General features: G+C 44.3%; 1 protein-coding gene across 4 annotated transcripts in view; it reads left to right on the forward strand.

Moving 5' to 3' along the window:
• The window catches only part of LOC112216732 (retinoic acid receptor gamma-A-like), a 68994-nt gene extending 47328 nt beyond the window's left edge, over positions 1-21666 (forward strand). For all 4 annotated transcript variants that reach the window (XM_042297614.1, XM_042297627.1, XM_024376770.2 and 1 more), the window contains 7 exons: positions 14293-14441; positions 14934-15075; positions 15683-15846; positions 15935-16111; positions 16543-16747; positions 16975-17133; positions 17449-21666. In XM_042297614.1, coding sequence (XP_042153548.1) covers positions 14293-14441; positions 14934-15075; positions 15683-15846; positions 15935-16111; positions 16543-16747; positions 16975-17133; positions 17449-17765 — 1313 coding nt within the window. In that variant the 3' untranslated portion in view covers positions 17766-21666. The remainder of the gene's footprint in view (positions 1-14292; positions 14442-14933; positions 15076-15682; positions 15847-15934; positions 16112-16542; positions 16748-16974; positions 17134-17448) is intronic.
• The last annotated feature ends 205 nt before the right edge of the window (positions 21667-21871 follow it).

The following is a 21871-nucleotide window of genomic DNA, read 5'->3' on the forward strand; positions in this document are numbered from 1 at the left end:
GGGAACACAGTAAATAATATTGGTTGTCCATGGTGCGTACACTCCCATGCGTCCTGCCCAGTGTCCTGGGACACCTCTGGGCTGGCTTTGTCATAGTGCCATTGGGCCAGGGCAAGTGGGAGAAGGACCCAGTCAACCCTACCTTTTGTATTAGTCTGTAATTGTTTTCCAAAGTCAGAGAACCACTCATTTACATGATATAAATATTTTCTACATTATACAGTACCGGTCAAAAGTTTGGACACACCTACTCATTCAAGGGTTTGTCTTTATTTTTTACTATTTTCTACATTGTAGAATAATAGTGAAGACATCAAACCTATGAAATAACACATATGGAATCATGTAGTAAGCAACAAAGTGTTCAACAAATCAAAATATATTTCATTTTTGAGATTCTTCACAGCAGCCTCCCTTTGCCTTGACAGCCTTGCACACTCTTGACTGGTACACTATATTTTGTACAATGTTGGACTGTCGTCAGGCACCTCTCTATGGTTTCTCCCAGATAGACATAGAATGGTTGTAAATGGCGTGACGTGACGCCTCAGGACTACCTGTGTGTGTTAGTGTATGGTCTGTCTGTCTGTCTCTGGGAGTGTGTATGTATCGAAGTTTGGGATCCAACCCCAGAGGAAGTGGGGATCCTGTCTTCCTGTGGCAGGGCAATGCTGAGCAGAACACCAGTAAGTAGCTAGTCAACTGATTGTTACTCTTCAGACAATAATAACCTGTGCCAAGCTTTAGCTACTGTGTATGTTTGAGTTGCTGTTTGAGTTATTAACTGAGGCCTATTCAGATGTGCTAAGCTGGCCGACCACACAAAAGGGATTGATTTTGAGTGACTGATTAGTTGATTGATATATTGATGACTGATATGTTGATTTACTGGTTGAGAATCCTGGTCTTAAATTGCTAACGCAAAGTAGTTGAAATGCCTTGTGGGACTTGTAGCTAGGTTGTTTAGATACTCAAACCTCACTCAGTCAGATGAGTGCTTTAGTAATTGTGGTGACTGAACCACTTGTATTGCACTAGGATTAGTGGTTCTTGACAGTAATGACAAATTGTTTCCCAATTTCAGTGTAACTCAAACAATCTTAAAAGTAATGGGATTAGCTTGGTAGAGTTATTGAAAAGCAGTTACTGTAGTATGAGGAGCAGCCAGGCAGCACTGTAGTGCCTCACCTGTTGTAATGAATAGTCTTTACCATCTAGTCTTGTTCTAGCTTGTCTCAGACTCTGTAATTCCCCTCTTCATTGTGTCATAACAGTCTTTCCCATCCATGGCCACAACACATTGACTTCAATGGTTGGATGTTTGGAAACAATTGAAGCGTGTGTGTGTGTGTGTGTGTGTGTGTGTAGGTCTATGTGTGTTTTTGTCTCAGTGTTGTTGTTCATCAAGTTGGGATTAGGAAGGCATGGCTGTTTGAACCATAGTGTTGGTCATCTGACAAGAAAGTGTTGTGCGGAAAGTAGGGGTAGTTGGTGAGTAGGGGAGATGAGGGGAGGCCAAATGTTGACTCCGTTTCATTAAAAAAAGGGGTGAAATAAAAAGGTAGCTTTATGAGGTGTTGTAAAGAAGAAAGGCTGCTTTGTATGCAATGTGAGGTGAATGTGAGGGGCAATCCTGATTTAACAACCGTCCCTAAAAAAGAACCCCCCTCACACAGAGAAACCCTGCCTTCCTGTCCATCTCTGTTAGGAGAAAAACATATGGGAGTAAATATTGCATTAAACACTGCAGTTGTATTGGACATATACAGAAGCCAGTACAGATGTAGGATCTTCATTTGAGCCAATCTGCTACAGTAGGAAAATAACCCTGCAGCAACAGAAAATATAAAGTATTCTGTGGATTTTAATAATTAAGTCTGAAATTTCAAGTCTGACATTTCAAAATGGAAATTACAAACTTCAGAAGCCTTTTTAAACCTCAAATACACTACAAGTTGTACATTTCCTATTTCCATTTCCTGTTCCCTGCAACAGGGTGATCAAATTAAGATCAAACATCTGTAGGTGAACTTGCAGCATTACTCTCCACATTATCTGTGTGTATGTGTGTGTGTTTTCCGTATAGTCCATGGCTGTGTGTCGTTCTAGTAAGGATGTGATAATTCCTCTCGGATTGTGTGTGTGCATGCATGAGCTGGTGTGTGCTCATGTGTTTGTGCGTGTGACCCCCTCTTGCCTGTGCGTTTGGTGTTGCTGTTTTTATGGAGCCATCTCCTGGACGGTAGACTGGTTTTATCACAGGCTTTCCTTTCAAAGAAACTGCCAATGACAGGAAGGGCTCCTCCTCCCAACAGAGCAGGAAGGCAGAGGGGGGAGAGAGGGAGGGAGGGATATGGGACAGGCCAGGGAGGGGGAAGGGAGGTGAGAGAGGATTGGGGGTGTAGGTATTGAACTTAAGACAGCTGACGAAAGGAAGTGCCATTGCTCCACATTTTAGACTGAAATCCCCCCCCCACGGCGTGCTAACGCATCCACGCACTCAGCATATCCTCTCCTGGGGTTCACGTCTATTTGGAGATCCTGAGTGGCGCAGCGGTCTAAGGCACTGCATCTCAGTGTAAGAGGCATCACTACAGTTCCTGGTTCAAATCCAAGCTGTATCACATCTGGCTGTGATTGGGAGTCTTGCCTGGTTAAAAAATGTGAATCCTTATTGGTTGTAAACATAGGCCTATCTGTTATAGAGAATTAGTCTGTTCAACACCAGTGTACAGCTACAACTCTAGAATGATCCATTAAATCACACATTTGCCCACATCATGCTCATTTCAAAGAGTGAATGGTCATGGTGGAGCATATGGGTTTGAAGACACACAAGGGGATTGTTTTCCTGTTTGTTGGTATATACAGGATGGGATGAGTTAACGTAGTCTCCATTTTCTCCCTCAGATCAGGCTTGGTGTTCTTGTGTGTTGTTCCCACATACTGTATGTGTTGTTCCCCTATTTCACACTGAAAGTCACACTGAAAACCGACACACACATTCCAACATGTTCATAAGCTGAAACCAGGCTACACTCACACACATTCACACGCACACACATTCCACAGCAGACTCCAGAACATTTTGTGAGGCGAGAAGTTATGTAAAAGGAAATTTGCAAACCAAATGAGTCTTTGGAGACCTGATTGCGCCATACTGTAGATTGGAGCACGTCCAATTTAAAACTGAACGCCTACAGTCATGTACCGAGATTCCATTATGTTGGCACAACTGAAGTTTGTGCAGAATCTCATCTCTATAAAATGCCATCTCAAAATCAATCATTAGAACTAGAAAAGGTCATGTGACCTGACCAGGAAAAAATGATATTACGTTATTGCCAGGTATCACTAGGACATGGAGTTTTTCCTTGTCAGATACCTGGGTCAGGAACACTACTTATGGGTCCTAAGTGGCGCAGCGCTCTAAGGCGTCACTACAAAGACTGGTTCGATCCCGGGCTGTATCACAACCGGCTGTGATCGGGAGTCCCATAGGGCGCCGCACAATATGCCCAGCGTCGTCCAGGTAAGCCGTCATTGTAAAACAAGAATTTGTTCTTAACTGTCTTGCTTAGTAAATAAAATATAACTTTTTAAAATATACAAGGGAAGATAAACGTAGACAAAATCACAGGATACTCCCATAGTAACATCCCATGGAGAAGGTCTGTCAAGCCCACCAGGCTGGCTGAAGCCCACCCCTGAGACATCTGAACTGCCCCTTAGGCAATGTGCCCCACTCTGTCGCCCACAGCGAATGAAAGGAGCCCTTCATCACAGCACACATTCAACACGCTACACTGTGTGCGTGTGGGTGTGTGCCTGATATGAAAATGCATTTCTCACCACTAGGATCCATGTGACATATATGACAAATGGGTGAAAAGTTTGCATAAGGTCTTGACTAAAGCTTCTTCACGGTCCGGCTGTTGTAGCAAGCAAACTGTACTAACGTAGGCTATAGCCTACACGGACAAAAAAAATAATCATTGTGTAACTGACAAGCTTGTATCTACATTGAGGTTCATTCAGACATCTAATAGGTCTCAAAAGTCAAGAAAACTCTGTAATTAGGTGAAAAATGTATGTCAGCCTCAAGCCCCAGCTGTAATAGCGAGCATAGGTAGAGGGAGTTAAGACAGACAGACCTAGGATGCATGGTTGAAAGACAGGCAGAGAGAGAGAGAGGGATAGATGGGGGAGTGTGTGAAGGCCAACTGATGGTAGAAAGTGGCGCATGTATAAGTGACAATGAGGGACTATGAAGACTCACTCCCTCCCCTGCATAATGGGGCTGCAGGGTAGCCTAGTGGTTAGAGCGTTGGACTAGTAGCCAGAAGGTTGCAAGTTCAAACCCCTGAGCTGACAAGGTACAAATCTGTCATTCTGCCCCTGAACAAGCAGTTAACCCATTGTTCCTAGGCTGTCATTGAAAATAAGAATTTGTTCTTAACTGTTAAATAAATAGTTAGTTAAATAAATAGCCTAGTTAAATAAATAAATAAAAATGAAGAAGAATTACACAGAATTACACAGAATTGTGATGGCTCTGCTGTACCTGCCCCACCATCACCCCTCCTCATAGCCTAGGCTGACACACGGCACTCAGGATGGGGATTGTCATGCTAATTGAGTCCCAGGCTTCTGGGGGCTGATAAGGAAGGCCTCAGGTTTCACAGGAGCTTTTGTTTTCTAAACAGTGATGTGTCGAGCTGAGAGGGGATTAGGAGTACTGAAGGAGAAGCAGAGAGAGAGAAAAAGACAATTAGACCCAACTAAATCATGAGAAAACAAAGAGATTGATACATTAGAGGTAGAAGGAATTAACAAAAAAACTGAGAAAACTAGAATGCTATTTAGCCCTAAACAGAGAGTAAACAGTGTCAGAATACCTAACCACTGTGACTGACCCGAACTAAAGGAATACTTTGCCTATGTACAGACTCAGTGAGCATGGCCTTGCTATTGAGAATGGCCGCCATAGGCAGACCTGGCTCTCAAGAGAAGATAGGTTATGTGCACACAAAATGAATTTTATTTCCCTCAGATTACACAGATTAACTCCCATGTCTATTGGGTGAAATACCGTAGTGTGCAATCACATCAGCAAGATTTGTGACCTGTTGCCACAAGAAAAGGGCAACCAGTGAAGAACAAACACCATTGTAAATACAACCCATATTTATGTGTATTTATTTTCCCTTTTGTACTTTAACTATTTGCACATCGTTAAAACACTGTATATAGACATAATATGACATTTGAAATGTCTTTATTATTTTGGAACTTCTGTGACTGCAATGTTCACTGTTATTTTTTTATTGTTTATTGTTTATTTCACTTTTGTTTATTATCTACTTCACTTGCTTTGGCAATGTTAACATATGTTTCCCATGTCAATAAACCCCTTGAATTGAATTGAAAGAGGGGGAGTGCGAGAGAGAGCAAGAGAGAGATGTGTAGAGCTGAGGAAACACACTGAAGGAGAAGCAGAGAGAATGAAAGGAAGAGGGAGAGAAAAAAGGTGAAGGCAATAGAGCAAGAGATAGAGAGAGAGCAAACTGCAGCTAACTAAAGCACCAGGGTAGACACAGACCCACTTTTGCACAAAGTGAAAAGGTGGAAGAAGGAGGGTAGAGGGATAAACAAGGATGGAGAGAGGGAGGTGGGAGAGAGAGAGGGAGAAAGTGAGATGGAAGGAGTTGTGAGGGGTGGAGCTGGTCTAAAAGCTTGTCTAGGGGTAGTCCTATGGATGCTGATTGATGTAGTGACACGCTGTGAGGTAAGCCCTGGGCGAAGAAAGAGACAGAAGGAGAGAGAGAGGGGCGTTTTTTCAGGCTGAGGCTCAGTTCAGGATGATGACAGATCCAGGCCCCCTCTCTCTCGGTCGCTTCCAGCCAGGTAGAGCTGGGATTGTCCTAATCTATTTGTCTGTGTTCTCCTGTTTTCCCTCACTCCTTCTATGCCCTTTCCATTTTCTCTGTCTCCCTCTCTCCCTTTATCTTGTGTCCTGTTGTCTTCTCCCCCTTTTCTGTCTCTCCCTCTCTCCACCTCTCCCCCCTCACGTCAGACATTGTCAGTCACTACCTCTCCCCTGGCGCCACATGCAGCTCCTCCTTTTCAATAGGAGCTTTTTTTCTGGGCCTTTCTTTCATTGTAGTGTTACTACATAAACAGAAAACAGCACTCCGGTTACAGTGTCCCTCACTCAGCACCAACCCACTCCCACCTCCATTACCTGTCTCTACAGACAGCATGGGTGTCCCAAAAGGTACCCTATTCCCTATATAGTACTCTAATTCCCTATATAGTACTCTAATTCCCTACTATGTAGTGCTCCAATTCCCTATATAGTACTCTAATTCCATATATAGTGCTCTAATTTCCTATGGGCCCTGGTAAAAAGTAGTCATTTTGGACGTATCCTGGGACTGGGTCTCTGTCTGTCTCAGGCCATGGTAGAAGGATTTGGGGCCCAGGATTATATTTTGGAATGCTCAGACATATTCACTTGAATATCTACATGCGATCACAATTAAGCAACCTCAGTCTTCTGTAACACTGATCAGAGACGTTATAGTGAACGAGGGCCCAGAGTTATTCCTGGTCGGGATTGCAGGTCATGAAAAAGTTCTGACTCTAATCACAAGCCGTAAAAGCAACAGTGGCTGTGGTTCCTGTGACCATAGGAGTAACAGTTGAAGTAGTGGTAGCATCCCAATGTAGGCTATTGGTTGTAGTAAGATGTTGGGCTACCGATGGTGGTAGTGGTTTTGGTAGTGGTTTTAGGCTATTGGTCTAGTAGTAGTACTAATGTTAGTGGTAGACTCGTAGCTTATTAGTAGCTATTACCAATGGTATTATTAGTGGTGGTAGTAGACGGTCAGGCTATTGGTAGCTAGTAATAGTATTTGTATTTGTATTTATTATGGATCCCCATTAGCTACTGCCAAGACAGCAGCTACTCTTCCTGGGGTCCAGCAAAATTAGGGCAGTTCTAAAATGTTAAATACATTACAATACATTCACAACAGATTCCACAACACATTAAGTGTGTGCCTTCAGGCCCCTCCTCTACTACCACATATCTACAACACAAAATCCATGTGTACGTGTGTGTATAGTGTGTATGTTATCATGTGTGTGTATGCATGTGTCTGTGCCTATGTTTGTGCTGCTTCACAGTCACCGCTCTTCCATACGGTGTATTTCTATCCGTTTTTTAATCAGATTTCACAGCTTACATGAGTTACTTGATGTGGAATATAGTTCTGCGTAGTTATGGCTCTATGTAGTACTGTGTGCCTCCCAAAGTCTGTGCTGGACTTAGGGAATGTGAAGACACCTCTGGTAACATGTCTTGTGGGGTATGCATAGGTGTCTGAGCTGTGTGCCAGTAGTTTAAACAGACAGCTCGGTGCATTCAACATGTCAATACCTCTCACAAATACAAGTAGTGATGAAGTCAATCTCTCCTCCAATTTGAGCCAGGAGAGATTGACATGAATATTATTAATATTAGCTCTCTGTGTACATCCAGGGGCCAGCCGTGCTGCCCTGTTCTGAGCCAATTGCAATCTTCCTAAGACCCTCTTTGTGGCACCTGATCACACGCCTGAACAGTAGTCCAGGTGCGACAAAACTAGGGCCTGTAGGACCTGCCTTGTTGATAGTGCTGTTGAGAAGGCAGAGCAGCGCGTTATGATGGACAGACTTCTCCCCATCTTAGCTACTGTTGTATCAATATGTTTTGGCCATGACAGTTTACGATCCTGGGTTACTCCAAGCAGTTTAGTCACCTCAACTTGCTCAATTTCCACATGATTTATTACAAGATTTAGCTGAGGTTTAGGGTTTAGTGAATGATTTATCACCAAATACAATGCGTTCAGTTTTTGAAATATGTAGGAAAGACTTATTCCTTGCCAACCATTCTGAAACTAACTGCAGCTTTTTGTTAAGTGTTGCAGTGCTTGTTGAATGTCCTTCCTGATAACCGCACTGAAAGTCTGTTGTCAATTTGTTTATTGTAAAATAGCATTGTCAAACACAATTTTTCCCAGAAGATTACTAAGGGTTGGTAACAGGCTGATTGGTCGGCTATTTGAGCCAGTAAAGGGGGCTTTACTATTCTTAGGTAGCGGAATGACGTTTTGATAAATTGATAGCATCTCATCTCATATGTACAGTATATGTATATACATGTAGATATATGTATATGTATATACTGTATTCTATACCATCTACTGCATCTTGCGTATGCCGCATGGCCATCGCTTATTCATATATTTATGTGTACATATTCTTATTCATCCCTTTACATTTGTGTGTATAAGGTAGTTGTTGTGAATTAGTTAGATTACTTGTTAGATATTACTGCACTGTCGGAACTAGAAGCACAAGCATTTCGCTACACTCGCATTAACATCTGCTAACCATGTGTATGTGACCAATACAATTTGTTTTGATTTGATATGTCAAATAGGAGTGGCAATATCTTTCGCTATTATCCTGGTAGTGGTGGAAGTAGACTGTTAGGCTATTGGTAGCTAGTACTAATGTTAGTGATGGTAGTAGACTGTTAGGCTATTTGTAGCTAGTACTAATGTTAGTGATGGTAGTAGACTGTTACGCTGTTGATAGCTGGTACTAAAATGTTCAGCTAAAATGGTGCCGGAGCAGAAGGCAGACGTTTTACGAGCCCTCAAATGATTGTGTTTTGTTTTGTTTATCTGCGTTGTTTGTAAGTTATTTTTTTACTATTTTTGTACATAATGTTGCTGCTACCATCTCTTATGACCGAAAATAATTTCTAGACATCAGGACTGCGATTACTCACCACGGATTAGCAGAATTATTTTTCTTCTTTCACGACTCTGAAGAGCCAGAGGCGGAGGATATACGGCTCCCTCGGGAACAGGCCCTGATCCCAGTGATCCACGTGAAGAGGAGGCGGAGGAAGAGAGGCCGGAGGGCGGGCTACCTTCTGAGTAGTAGGAGGCAATCGAATAAACGACCACTCCCCTCAATTCTGCTCGCGAACTTGCAATCTTGGACAATAAAATGGACGCGTTATTGGGAAGATTAAACTACCAACAAGACATTCAAAACTGTAACATCTTGTGCTTCACGGAGTCGTGGCTGAACAACGACAGTATTAACATACAGCTGGCTGGTTATACGTTATACCGGCAGGATAGAACAGCGGCGTCTGACAAGACAAGGGACGGCTGTCTATGTATTTTTGTAATCAACAACTGGTGCGCGATATCTAAGGAAGTCTCGAGTCATTGCTCGCCTGAGGTAGAGTTTCTCATGATAAGCTGCAGACCACATTACCTACCGAGAGAGTTTACATACCACCACAGTCAGAGGCTGGCACCAAGATAGAATTGAATGAGCTGTATTCCACCATAAGCAAACAAGAAAACACTCACCCAGAGGCGGCGCTCCTAGTAGCCGGGGACTTGCAGGGAAACTTAAATCAGTTTTGCCGAATTTCTATCAACATGTTAAATGTGCAACCAGAGGGAAAAGTCCTCTGGACCACACAGAGATGTATAGAAATCTATCCCTTGCCCTCCATTTGGCAAATCTGACCATAATTCTATCCTCCTGATTCCTGCTTACAAACTAAAATTAAAGCAGGAAGCACCAGTGTTAGATCAATAAAAAAGTGGTCAGATGAAGCAGATGCTAAGCTACAGGACTGTTTTGCTAGCACAGACTGGAATATGTTCCCGGGATTCCTCCAATGGCATAGAGGAGTACACCACATCTGTCATTGGCTTCATCAATAAGTGCCTCGATGATGTCATCCCCACAGTGACTGTACGTAAATACACCACCCATTAACCATGGATTACAGGCAGCATCCGCACTTAGCTAAAAGCTAGAGCTGCCGCTTTCAAGGAGCGGGACTCTAACCCAGAAGCTTACAAGAAATCCCGCTATGCCCTCCAACGAACCATCAAACAGGCAAAGCGTCAATACAGGACTAAGATTGAACCGTACCACACCGGCTCTGACGCTCGTCGGATGTGGCAGGGCTTGCAAACCATTACAGACTACAAAGGGAAGCACAGCCGAGAGCTGCCCAGTGACACGAGCATACCGGACGAGCGAAACTACTTCTATGCTCGCTTCGAGGCAAATAACACTGAAACATGCACGAGAGCACCAGCTGTACCGGAAGACTGTGTGTTCACGCTCTCCGCAGCTGATGTGAGTAAGACCTTTAGACAAGTCAACATTCACAAGGCCGCTGGGCCAGACGGATTACCAGGACATGTACTCCGAGCATGCACTGAACAACTGGCAAGTGTCTTCACTGACATTTTCAACATCTGCCTGTCTGAGTCTGTAATACCAACTTGTTTCAAGCAGACCAACATAGTCCCTGTGCCCAAGAACACTAAGGGAACCTGCCGAAATGACTACCGACCCGTAGCACTCACGTCGGTAGCCATGAAGTGCTTTGAAAGGTTGGTCATGACTCACATCAACACCATCATCCCTAGACCCACTCCAGTTTGCATACCGCCCCAACAGATCCACAGATGATGCAGTTTCTATTGCATTCCACACTGCCCTTTCCCACCTGGACAGAAGGAACGCATGTGAGAATGCTATTTATTGACTACAGCGCAGCGTTCAACACCATAGTGCCCTCAAAGCTCATCAATAAGCTAAGGACCCTGGTACTAAACACCTCCCTCTGCTACTGGATCCTGGACTTCCTGACGGGCTGCCCCCAGGTGGTGAGGGTAGGTAACAACACAACCGACACGCTCATCCTCAACACAGGGGCCCCTCAGGGCCATTGGTGCGTGCTCATTCCCCCCCTGTACTCCCTGTTCACTCATGACTGCATGGCCAGGCACGACTCCAACACCATCATTAAATTTGCAGATGACACAACAGTGGTAGGCGTGATCACCGACAACAACGAGGCAGCCTATAGGGAGGAGGTCAGAGACCTGGCCGTGTGATGCCAGGACAACAACCTCTCCCTCAATGTGATCAAGACAAAGGAGATGATTGTGGACTACATGAAATAGAGGACCAAGCACGCCCCATTCTCATCGACGGGGCTGCAGTGGAGCAGGTTGAGAGCTTCAAGTTCCTTGGTGTCCACATCACTAACAAACTAACATGGTCCAAGCACACCATGACAGTCATGAAGTGGGCACAACAAAACCTACTCCCCCTCATGAGACTGAAAAGATTTGGAATGGGTCCTCAGATCCTCAAAAGGTTCTACAGCTGCACCATCGAGAGTATCACTGGTTGCATCACTGCCTGGTATGTCAACTGCTCGGCCTCCGACTGCAAGGCACTACAGAGGGTAGCGCGAACTGCCCTTTACATCACTGGGGCCAAGCTTCCTGCCATCCAGGACCTATATACCAGGTGGTGTCAGAGGAAGGCCCTGAAAATTGTCAAAGACTCCAGCCACCCTAGTCATAGACTGTTCTCTCTGCTACCACATGGCAAGCGATACAGGAGGGCCAAGTCTAGGTCCAAGAGGCTTCTAAACAGCTTCCACCCCCAAGCTATAAGACTCCTGAACATCTAGTCAAATGGCTACCCAGACTATTCACATTGCACCCCCCCTTCCCCTCTCCACACCACTGCCACTCTCTGTTTTCATCTATGCATAGTCACAAAAATTAACTCTACCTACATGTAGTACATACTGCTTCAACTAACCGGTGCCCCCAAACATTGACCCTGTATCGGCACCCCCCTGTATATATTGTTATTTTACTGCTCCTCTTTAATTACTTGTTACTTTTATCTCTTATTCTTATCCATATTTTTTAAAACTACACTGTTGGTTAGGGGCTCGTAAGTAAGCATTGTAAGGTCTACACCTGTTGTATTCGGTGCACATGACTAATAACATTGGATTTGATTTATTAATGGTAGTGGTGGTAATAGACTGATACACTATTTGTAGCTATTACTAATGGTAGTGGTGGTAATAGACTGTCACACTATTTGTAGCTATTACTAATGGTAGTGGTGGTAATAGACTGTCACACTATTTGTAGCTAGTACTAATGGTAGTGGTGGTAGTAGACTGTTAGGCTATTGGTAGCTGGTACTTATGGTAGTGGTGGTAATACACTGTTAGGCCATTGGTAGCTAATACTAATGGTGGTGGTGGTCTTACAAAACATCTCATCAGTCAAGGTCAAAGCTAAAGGGTCAGAGTTTTATTCCACCTCTCTAGCCACTGGTAGCACTCTGTCCTCCAACTCGTGTCTTTCTCTTTCTCCCCCTGTATTTCTCTCTTCATTTGTCCCGCTCTTCTTTTATGACATTTTTCCTTTATACCCTTTTCTACTATTTTTGAAGTCTCGCCTCTCTTGTTAAACGCAGGCCCTAGTGTGAGAGAGAGGGGGCTGGAGGGGGGTAGAGGTCCACATTTGGGCCAGAACTGTTCTATCCATTGAAGATGGCAGCTAGGAGGGGGGCTGTGCGTGGCTTTTGGATTTTCAACCCCTCCATTTTTGTTTTTTTTGTCTTTTTTTTTACGGGGAAGGGATGCGAGGGTCCAGCTGGTGGTGTGAATGGCTGTCCAAGGTGACTGGATCCCAATAAAGAGGCGGTTGGCCTGGCCGGGGGCCTCCTTCCCAGCCCAGACACAGCCTTTATAGGCCAGCTTACGAGCCTGGTCCTCTATTAAACCCTGGCCAGCCTGCGCAGAGGAATTTAGGGCCAGGAAACAAGAGAAAAACAGGGGGGTTTGGGAATGGGCATGTGGAGGTGAAGTTGGGGTGACTGAAGGTGAAAGTTGAAAGGCATGTTAGAGGGGATTGTTTGGGGGGCTTGGTCAGTGAATGTAGCTAAATGTATGTGTATATGTGCTTTTGACCATTTATAAATTAATGTGTGTGTCTATGCAAATGTCTGATCTTTGTTGTGTGTGTGAAGTCAGGAAAAACACAGTGCATTTATAGTTATGTTGAGTAGCTAGATGGAGCATAGACCTGAAATGGTCAGTGATGAAAAAGAGAAGGACTGCACTCTTAGAATTAAGGTGAATACAAAATAAAGACGATTTCCCTTTTAGACATGGACCAAGGTTTCACTCATCTGGGCTTCATCCATGTCGTGTTGTCTCTGTGTTCAAATGTTTGTCTCTCTTGTCTCTCTGTGTGTGTGTGTGTGTGTGTGTGTGTGTGTGTGTGTGTGTGTGTGTGTGTGTGTGTGTGTGTGTGTGTGTGTGTGTGTGTGTGTGTGTGTGTGTGTGTGTGTGTGTGTGTGTGTGTGTGTGTGTGTTTGACGTTGTTTATTTTGAGGGTTTTCATTGGCAGCAGTTGAATGACTGCTTGTGGGACAGCAAATGGTGTTATATTGTGTGCCATTTTCCCCCTGCGAGACAGAAGGGAGGGACAGAGGGAGACAGCAGTCTCATAAACACCTTCAGTCTGTTTGTTCAAATGTGGCTAGAGGTATACAAGCATGTCGGGTTGGACAGGCATTCCAATTAAAACACACACACACACACACACACACACACACACACACACACACCATTCAGCTGTCAGTTAGTCAGACAGTCAGAGGTATGCTCCACCCCCCACTCCCCAGAAGTGGAGACGGCAATCAAATATCATCTGCCAATCAGCATTTTATCAGCATAGCCATCTGGCCATCAGCTAATTGTGTCTCTTTTCCCTCTTTCGATCTCTCTCTTTCTCTCTCTCCAATGTCAATCAGCGCTGAACCAACCAATCCCCCCCATCTCTTAAAATGTTTGCCTTTGAGCTGCCCTCCTGGGTAGAGCTGAAAGGTTGGGCTAGAGGGGGGTTGGGCTTGTTTGTTGACAAGTCTGCCTTTATCAGTTACTCCATATTTATATATCAGCTTAACTTATTTAGGGAGCAACACTGTGGGTCCCATTGAACCGCAGTCGTGTACTGTACTTGTAACATGCCTTCAAAGATGTTTTGCATTAATTGCATTAATCATCTGACATGCAGTTTACCTATTAGCTGCAATACTGAAATGTGCAGTAAGTTAAAGTCTGTCTTTATTGCCCCCTCTCTCTCTTCAAAGTGTTTTATCTCTCTCTCTCTCTCTCTCTCGCTCTCTCCAATTACATTCAAAGTGCTTTATCTCTCTCTCTCTCTCTCTCCAATTACATTCAAAGTGCTTTATTGGCATGGGAAACATATGTTTACATTGCCAAAGCAAGTGAAATAGATAATAACCAAAAGTGAAATAAACAATCTCTTTCTTTCTCTCTCTCTAACTTTCCCTCTATCTGAGCAGCAGTAGAGACCCAGAGCACCAGCTCTGAGGAGATGGTGCCCAGTTCACCTTCTCCGCCCCCTCCTCCCCGCATCTACAAGCCTTGCTTCGTGTGCCAGGACAAGTCCTCTGGATACCACTATGGGGTCAGCTCATGTGAGGGCTGCAAGGTGAGACACACAAAGAGACTCAGTCAATATGTACAGACAGGATGTGTAAACCCAAGCAAATACATGATATATACAGAACATGCATACACAAACAAACAAGCCATGAACAGTCAGACTGGGGCACACAGACAGTCTACCATAATTGTTTCCATGCAGTTCAACACTATTATGACGTTAGAGGATGAAAAGATGCCTGTGCTGCCCTCTGGTGGAATCTTTATCTAAGGACACATGTATGGGCTCAAATCCCCTCCTGTGGCTATGGAGTGAGAGATCTATGCTCCCGGAAACAATGGTTTAATGGCTGATTTCTCTCTCTTGGTCTCTCTCTCTCTCTCTCTCTCTCTCTCTCTCTCTCTCTCTCTCTGTATCTCTCTCTCTCTGTATCTCTCTCTGTATCTCTGTATCCCTGTATCTCTCTCTCTCTCTGTATCTCTCTCTCTCTCTCTGTATCTCTCTCTGTATCTCTGTATCCCTGTATCTCTCTCTCAGGGATTCTTCCGGCGCAGTATTCAGAAGAACATGGTGTATACCTGCCACCGCGACAAGAACTGTCAGATCAACAAGGTGACCCGTAACCGCTGTCAGTACTGCCGGCTGCAGAAGTGCTTTGAGGTCGGCATGTCCAAAGAAGGTGAGTGCCAGGGCCTCAGAAAGATGACATTACAGCCAGTTTTGCCCATACCTTCTGGGTATGCTGTGCTCAAGTGTAAAGGTGGGATCAGAGATGGTTTGAATACAGAGAGCGTGTGAGAGTGATTGTGTGGCAAAGAGTGTTTTGGAAAGGGATCTCAGTACAGTTTATTGTCTGTAGTGGGGTAGCACTGAAATCACAATATAGCCGCTCTATAAGTGGACATCCTGAGAGGAAGGAAGGAGAGAAGCATGAGGGATGTGTTGCTCTATTAGATGACAACAACTACCACCAATCTATCACTTTCCCTTTCACTCATCTTTTCTCCCTCCTTCGTTTGAATTTAATTTAGTGGGTGCTTTGTTTTGTCCTAGGTCACATATGTTCAAGAGTGTATTAATAGTTGAAAATGTGTTGTCTCAAAGAGTAGGGTCACGGCCAGCCATTATCGACGGTAACCCAGAAGCAATTAGAGTTAAGTGCCATGTTCAAGGGCACTTTGGCAATTTTTTCACCTTGTCGGCTCGTGGATTCGAACTAGCCACCTTTCGGTTACTGGCCCAACTCTCTAACCGCCAGGGCACCTGCTGCCTTGTCCCCCATGCAGCAGTGCGTAATGACAGGAACAAGAAGAAGAAAGATGTGAAGGAGGAGGTGGTGTTGCCGGAGAGCTATGAGCTCAGTGGAGAACTGGAGGAGCTAGTCAACAAAGTCAGCAAGGCCCACAAAGACACCTTCCCCTCACTCGTCCAGCTGGGCAAATACACTACAGTGAGTCAAGTACACACACACACGCACACGCACACAAAGGCACACACAAATCTCACCCCTCTCTCTCTCTGTCTCTCCTGTGTTCCAGAACTCCAGTGCAGACCACCGTGTGCAGTTGGATCTGGGGCTGTGGGATAAGTTCAGTGAACTTTCCACCAAGTGCATCATCAAGATAGTGGAGTTTGCCAAGCGCCTGCCAGGCTTCACCACCCTCACCATCGCTGACCAGATCACACTTCTCAAATCAGCCTGTCTGGACATACTGGTACCTGAACACTCCCCCACCCCCACCTCCACTCTGTCTGTACTCCTCTCTCCCCCACTGCTCTTTACAGTTCACACTCATGTCTCCCTCCACCTTCACTCATCTCTCCCTCCACCTTCACTCATGTCTCCCTCCACCTTCACTCATCTCTCCCTCCACCTTCACTCATCTCTCCCTCCACCTTCACTCATCTTTCCCTCCACCTTCACTCATCTCCCCCTCCACCTTCACCCTTCTCTCCCTCACTACAATCTATTCACTCCTCTCTCTCCCTTATCCATACTTTGCTTTCCCTCAACACACTATACACACACATTTCACAATGCACATGTCACTGTCCTCTGTCACTCCTCTTCTTCGTCCTCCCTTTTCATCATCTTTGTTGTCGTTATTCCCCTAACCTCTCTATCTTCTCCTCTCCTCACTCTCAGATGCTGAGGATCTGCACTCGCTACACTCCGGAGCAGGACACAATGACCTTCTCAGACGGGCTGACCCTGAACCGGACCCAGATGCACAACGCAGGCTTCGGCCCGCTCACAGAACTGGTGTTTGCCTTTGCTGGCCAGCTGCTGCCTCTGGAGATGGATGACACAGAGACTGGCCTCCTCAGCGCCATCTGCCTCATCTGTGGAGGTACTGCAGCATTGGCTGTTATTGTTTGTGTACATTTGTGTGTGTGTGTGTGTGTGTGTGTGTGTGTGTGCATGTGCATGTGTGTTTGTCTTAATATACTAAGCACTCTCTCCTCTTCTCTTAATGTTCCAGCCCCCCCCGACCCTGGAATTGGCTGCTTACTCTTCCTCACCCTCTATCATTGCTCACCCCCCCTCCTGACCCTGTGTGTTGGCTCTCTCCCTCAGACCGTATGGACTTGGAGGAGCCCCAGAAGGTAGACAAGCTGCAGGAGCCCCTCCTGGAGGCCCTAAAGATCTACGCCCGCCGCAGACGCCCCAACAAGCCACATTTGTTCCCCCGTATGCTGATGAAGGTCACTGATCTCAGGGGCATCAGCACCAAGGGTCAGTACAGATAAGGATGTAGTACACAGTACAGAACAGAGACACGGCACAGCCTAGATCTCTATTCATAACATTGGCTATAGCCTTAACACATCCTGACACATAGATCAATATGCATGTACGGTAGAGCCTCAGACTCCGGCTTTCAATCAGTATTGATAGAGACATAGAGCCCCAAATAATTAACAATGAATAACTAACTGATTGTAAGTTGCTCTGGAGGAGTCTGCTAAATGGCTAAAATGTAAATGTGAATGTAAACTCATGTTTATGCATGTCTCTGTCTCTCTCTCTCTCTCTCTCTCTGTACTGTAGGTGCGGAGAGGGCCATCACTCTGAAGATGGAGATCCCAGGCCCCATGCCTCCTCTGATCAGGGAGATGCTGGAGAACCCTGAAGCCTTTGAGGACAGCAGCGACTCTGGGGACAGCGCCTCTGCTGCCGCCCCCCCTGCCATCCAGGCCATCAAGAAAGAGAGAGAGGAGGAGAAGAGCCTGGAGGAGGAAGATGAGGAGGACGAATGGGGGGATGAGGATAGGGAGAGAGGGGCGGACAGCGATGGGGAGCCTTGGGGGGAGGCTGCAGTGGCAGCAGGGGGGTCCCAGAAAGGGGCGACTGGGAGAGCCCAGTGAGAGACATAGTGATGCACTCTGACCCACACACATCACCTCCTGCTCCACCACCCTCAGACAGACCAACACTCCCTGTCCTAGCACACCAAGTCATCTCCCTACATGAGCAGCCCATCCTGTAACAAGGGTCTTTGCCAAGACGTAGCATTCACCTCTGTTGTTACACTACCCCCCCCATACATTTACAAATATACACACATACACACTGTATACCCATAATAATTCCCTCTTTGCTCTAGATAGACAGAGAAGTAAAGGCTGTGTATGTGTTGAACCTACTCTGACACTCCCTGGTGAAACGGGCCCTTTCTATAGGAACAAGTGGAACACGTAGTCTGGGAAATAAGAGAAGAGGGAGAAAAACAAGCACTAAATGTCACTGAGTTGGGTCAAGGGTCGCGAGAGATCACTGTGCCAACCATAACACTGACCATTATGTTACTTTACAACGCTGTCGCCAAACAAACAGAAACGCAAGGAAATGCTAAACGGAGGGGCAGCAGCTTCGAGAGGTGGTCTATGGGAAATGCACTCCCCCACTTTCCTTAACGGCTAGGATAAGTGCAAGAGCAATGACGAAACGACATCTGCAACAACCAAACTCTTAATGTGGAAACCATTGCCACACATGCCTTTGAAAATCATTTCCAGTGACATTTGACCTTTTTTCTTCTATTGTATGACTTTCCAAAAGAAAACGTTTGCATTCATATTTCATCATATTGTATATTCATGTGTATTACTATGCATTTTTCTAGTTTATTGTTGTTTTGTATGTTTGGGCTTCAGTCGTGCTCATGTTTGATGAGCCATCTCAAACTAGCGATAGATTCTCAATCTGGCAACCCATCTCGCAAACTGGCAAGTCCCTTCTGATCTTTGCATTGTCTGTGCTTGTGACTTCACTCATTGGGACAGAGCTTACTTTAGATCTCTGTAGGGTGAGACAAACAAAAACAACAAGGATTTTTACAAGCTATAGTTCAGAGCAACACATACAGTTCATAAACACACAAACACACTCATTAAACATCCACGTGTGCAGGGTCAATTTTATGCTTTTTTAATGCCAATGCTTTGACTCAAGGTGACTCTAGACTCTAGAGAAGGACCACATCTCACCAGTGGGAATGTTGAAGAAAATCACCACAAGGAAGTGTGGGGTAGCACCGATGGTCCGCTACACTCCCTGTTCTTTTCATCTACAAGCCATTCAAGCGGGATCTGAATGTGAAAGAGGACTCTCTTTTCGTTGTCATTTCCTTTTGTTCTCAGTGGAATGCCTGGTGGTCTACCAGGGGGGGATCCGATATCTGGGTGGGCAGAATCCAGCACATAGCTGAGTATCTGTGATAATGAAAGTGGGTGTCTACTCCCAGCCCCAAGCCAAGGCTCAGGTGGTGTGTTGATAACAGTACAGCACATTGAAAGTGAGCCATAATGAGCAGCGATATGATGAAGAATACATGGAACTGGATTACTGGATCACTAAGCAACACTCACCGGACCAGTTCAGTCTAGGGTCCATTCCATTAATCCAATGGAATAACTCAAGCATGTAGGTCATAATTACACATATCATCGATGTCCATGAAATTTCACCCTCCTAGAGCGATGAATAAGGAATATTGGAATTATATGCAAACCCATGAGAGGGAGATAGCCTTGTATGAGCTGCCTGAATCAGGAAATGACTGTGTGTGTGGTATGTAGATGTGTGTGTGTGAATGAGTGTGAGGGTGAGCGTGAGAGTGTTTCTCACATTACTTGTATAATGTACATTTTGTGTTTTGTGCTTACTTTACCATAGAGCAGATGAGACAGTATCTTGGAAACTGTCTACATACATAAACTGGGTTATAGGAGTTTTGGTCCATAGTTCTCTCCAAGAACATGCACAGAACCATATGGTTGATTTTCTTACTACAGTCATATAGAGAATTCTTCATTTGTAAAGTGAATCTATGCCAGGGCTCTCCAGCCCTGTTTCTGGAGCGCTACCCTCCTGTAGGTTTTCACTCCAACCCCAGTTGTAACAATCCTGATTCAGCTCATCAACCAGCTAATTATTAGAATCAGGTGTGCTAGATTAGGATTGGAGCGAAAACCTACAGGACGGTAGCTCTCCAGGAAGAGTGTTGGAGAGCCCTGATCTATGCAAAGCTGGGATTCTGGCATTCTTTTGATGTCATTTCGTTTTTTGCTATACTGTACTTTACATGTGTAATAAGAAATGTTTCTGATGAATTTGAGATTTAGATAAGTTAGTCCATTTAGAATGACTACATTTCATTCTCTGAAAGTCCACAATTGAGATATTCCACCCAGTTATCTATACATGTATCTTCCTGTCCCAAGCATTTACTGTACAAGATATTACTTTGATAAAGGAGCGGTATATTAATGCTCATAATAACTCAAACCCCACATCTACAGTATATTCAGATTGCATACCGTTGGCACCTTGCCGTTGGCCTCTTACTATGACAAACAGACACAGCAGTGTGTGGATTTATTCAAACCTGTGGTTGTAAAGCATTAACATGGACCTCAGGCTGAGTAAGACTTCCAGTCTATGGAATGGATTTGGAGTTAATCCCCAGTGTGCATTGAGGCCATTAGTTATTCTGAAAGAGTGATTTACACCTTCACGTCAGCAGCCACTGCACAAGCCTACGTCTTAGTCAGTACTCAGCCCTCATGGAGTAGAGGGAGAACTTTCCTATACAGTCAGTCACACCCTGATGCATAAACCTCAACCCTTACTGGAGCGCAGTTCACACACCGTAGCTACTGTAGTGGGATATCTGACAGCGCTCGTTCAAAACAAAAGCCATATTAACTGTGTTCTGTGTGTGTGTGTGGTCTCATAATGCTGCAGAGGACTCTCAGCCTCTGTCTCACAATATTAGACACATTAGCAATATATTTGATACCATCGTCATACCTCTAAATGAGATTTTCAATCAGGTTCATTGGACTCCCGGGGAGCTTCTTGGAATAGCAGTAATGAATAAAGGACATTTATTTAAGTGTTTGTTCATTGTTTCCTTTTTATATACAGTAGTCAATGTTTTGTTTGAAGCTAAGCAGATGTAGCAAAAAGCCATGGTTCTTGTGCATTTAGCGAGCACTTAGCAAGCAACCAATGTAGAAAGAAATCTAGATGTGGGAACCTGTATTTTCTTAGGCCTATTTGAAGAAAATGGGGCATATATTTTGGTGCAAAAGCTTTTCATAGACAGCTGACATTTAGTAGTGATTGTTTGATGGTAACTGAAAATAGATTGGCCAAAGAAAAAACAATTACACCAGTGTTATAATTCATGAAGAATCTCAATTAGATCATTCATTTGAAATATGTGTGCTATTTTTTTAGTTTGAATATTTGTGGCTCTTCACAGCTTTTATTATTGATAATAAGCGCTTCCTTTTCAATGCTTTAGGATTGTTGGGTATTTTATGAGAAAGAATAGCTTTTCAGAATGTACTATACTTGTTTTAATTTGCATTTTGTTCTTATTTGTTGGTGTTACTTTTTAAAACCATAACTTTACATTTGAATTGAATTTGTAAAAAACTAAGGATACAACATTTTAATTAAATTCAGGGATTTCAAAATCAGCCTAAGATTTGTATTTCTGTTTGTGTCAAAACATGAAATCCCCATTTTTGTTTGTATGCTCTTTTGAGATAAAATGTACTGGTAGTTTGTTTTTCTATTGTTTTTCTACTGTTTTTCTACCTGCTGTCCCTTTCTCAAAACAACGCTTTGTGTAGCCTGTCGTTGTTGTTACTATTTTATTTTATTTTATTGTCATTGAGGCAGTTGTCTCTTCTGTACGTCTGGATGTTGTTGTATTTTCAAATAATTTGATTTTATAAAGAAACTTCTCTTTTATATGTGTGTGTTCATTTGTATTACAATGTAATTTGCTTCAATACAGATGGCATACCTGGTAAAAACAGATGGACACAAGGGGGCGATGTAGTCATGCCATAGCAAGGTGAATCTACTGCTACTCTATTGGGAGTGAATGGGGCAACATTGGCATGTTACACATTTGTGTGTAACATGCCACCCTTTTATTACTAGGCTACTGAGT

Source organism: Oncorhynchus tshawytscha, linkage group LG02 (assembly GCF_018296145.1).
Source record: "Oncorhynchus tshawytscha isolate Ot180627B linkage group LG02, Otsh_v2.0, whole genome shotgun sequence".
Lineage (NCBI taxonomy): Eukaryota > Metazoa > Chordata > Actinopteri > Salmoniformes > Salmonidae > Oncorhynchus > Oncorhynchus tshawytscha.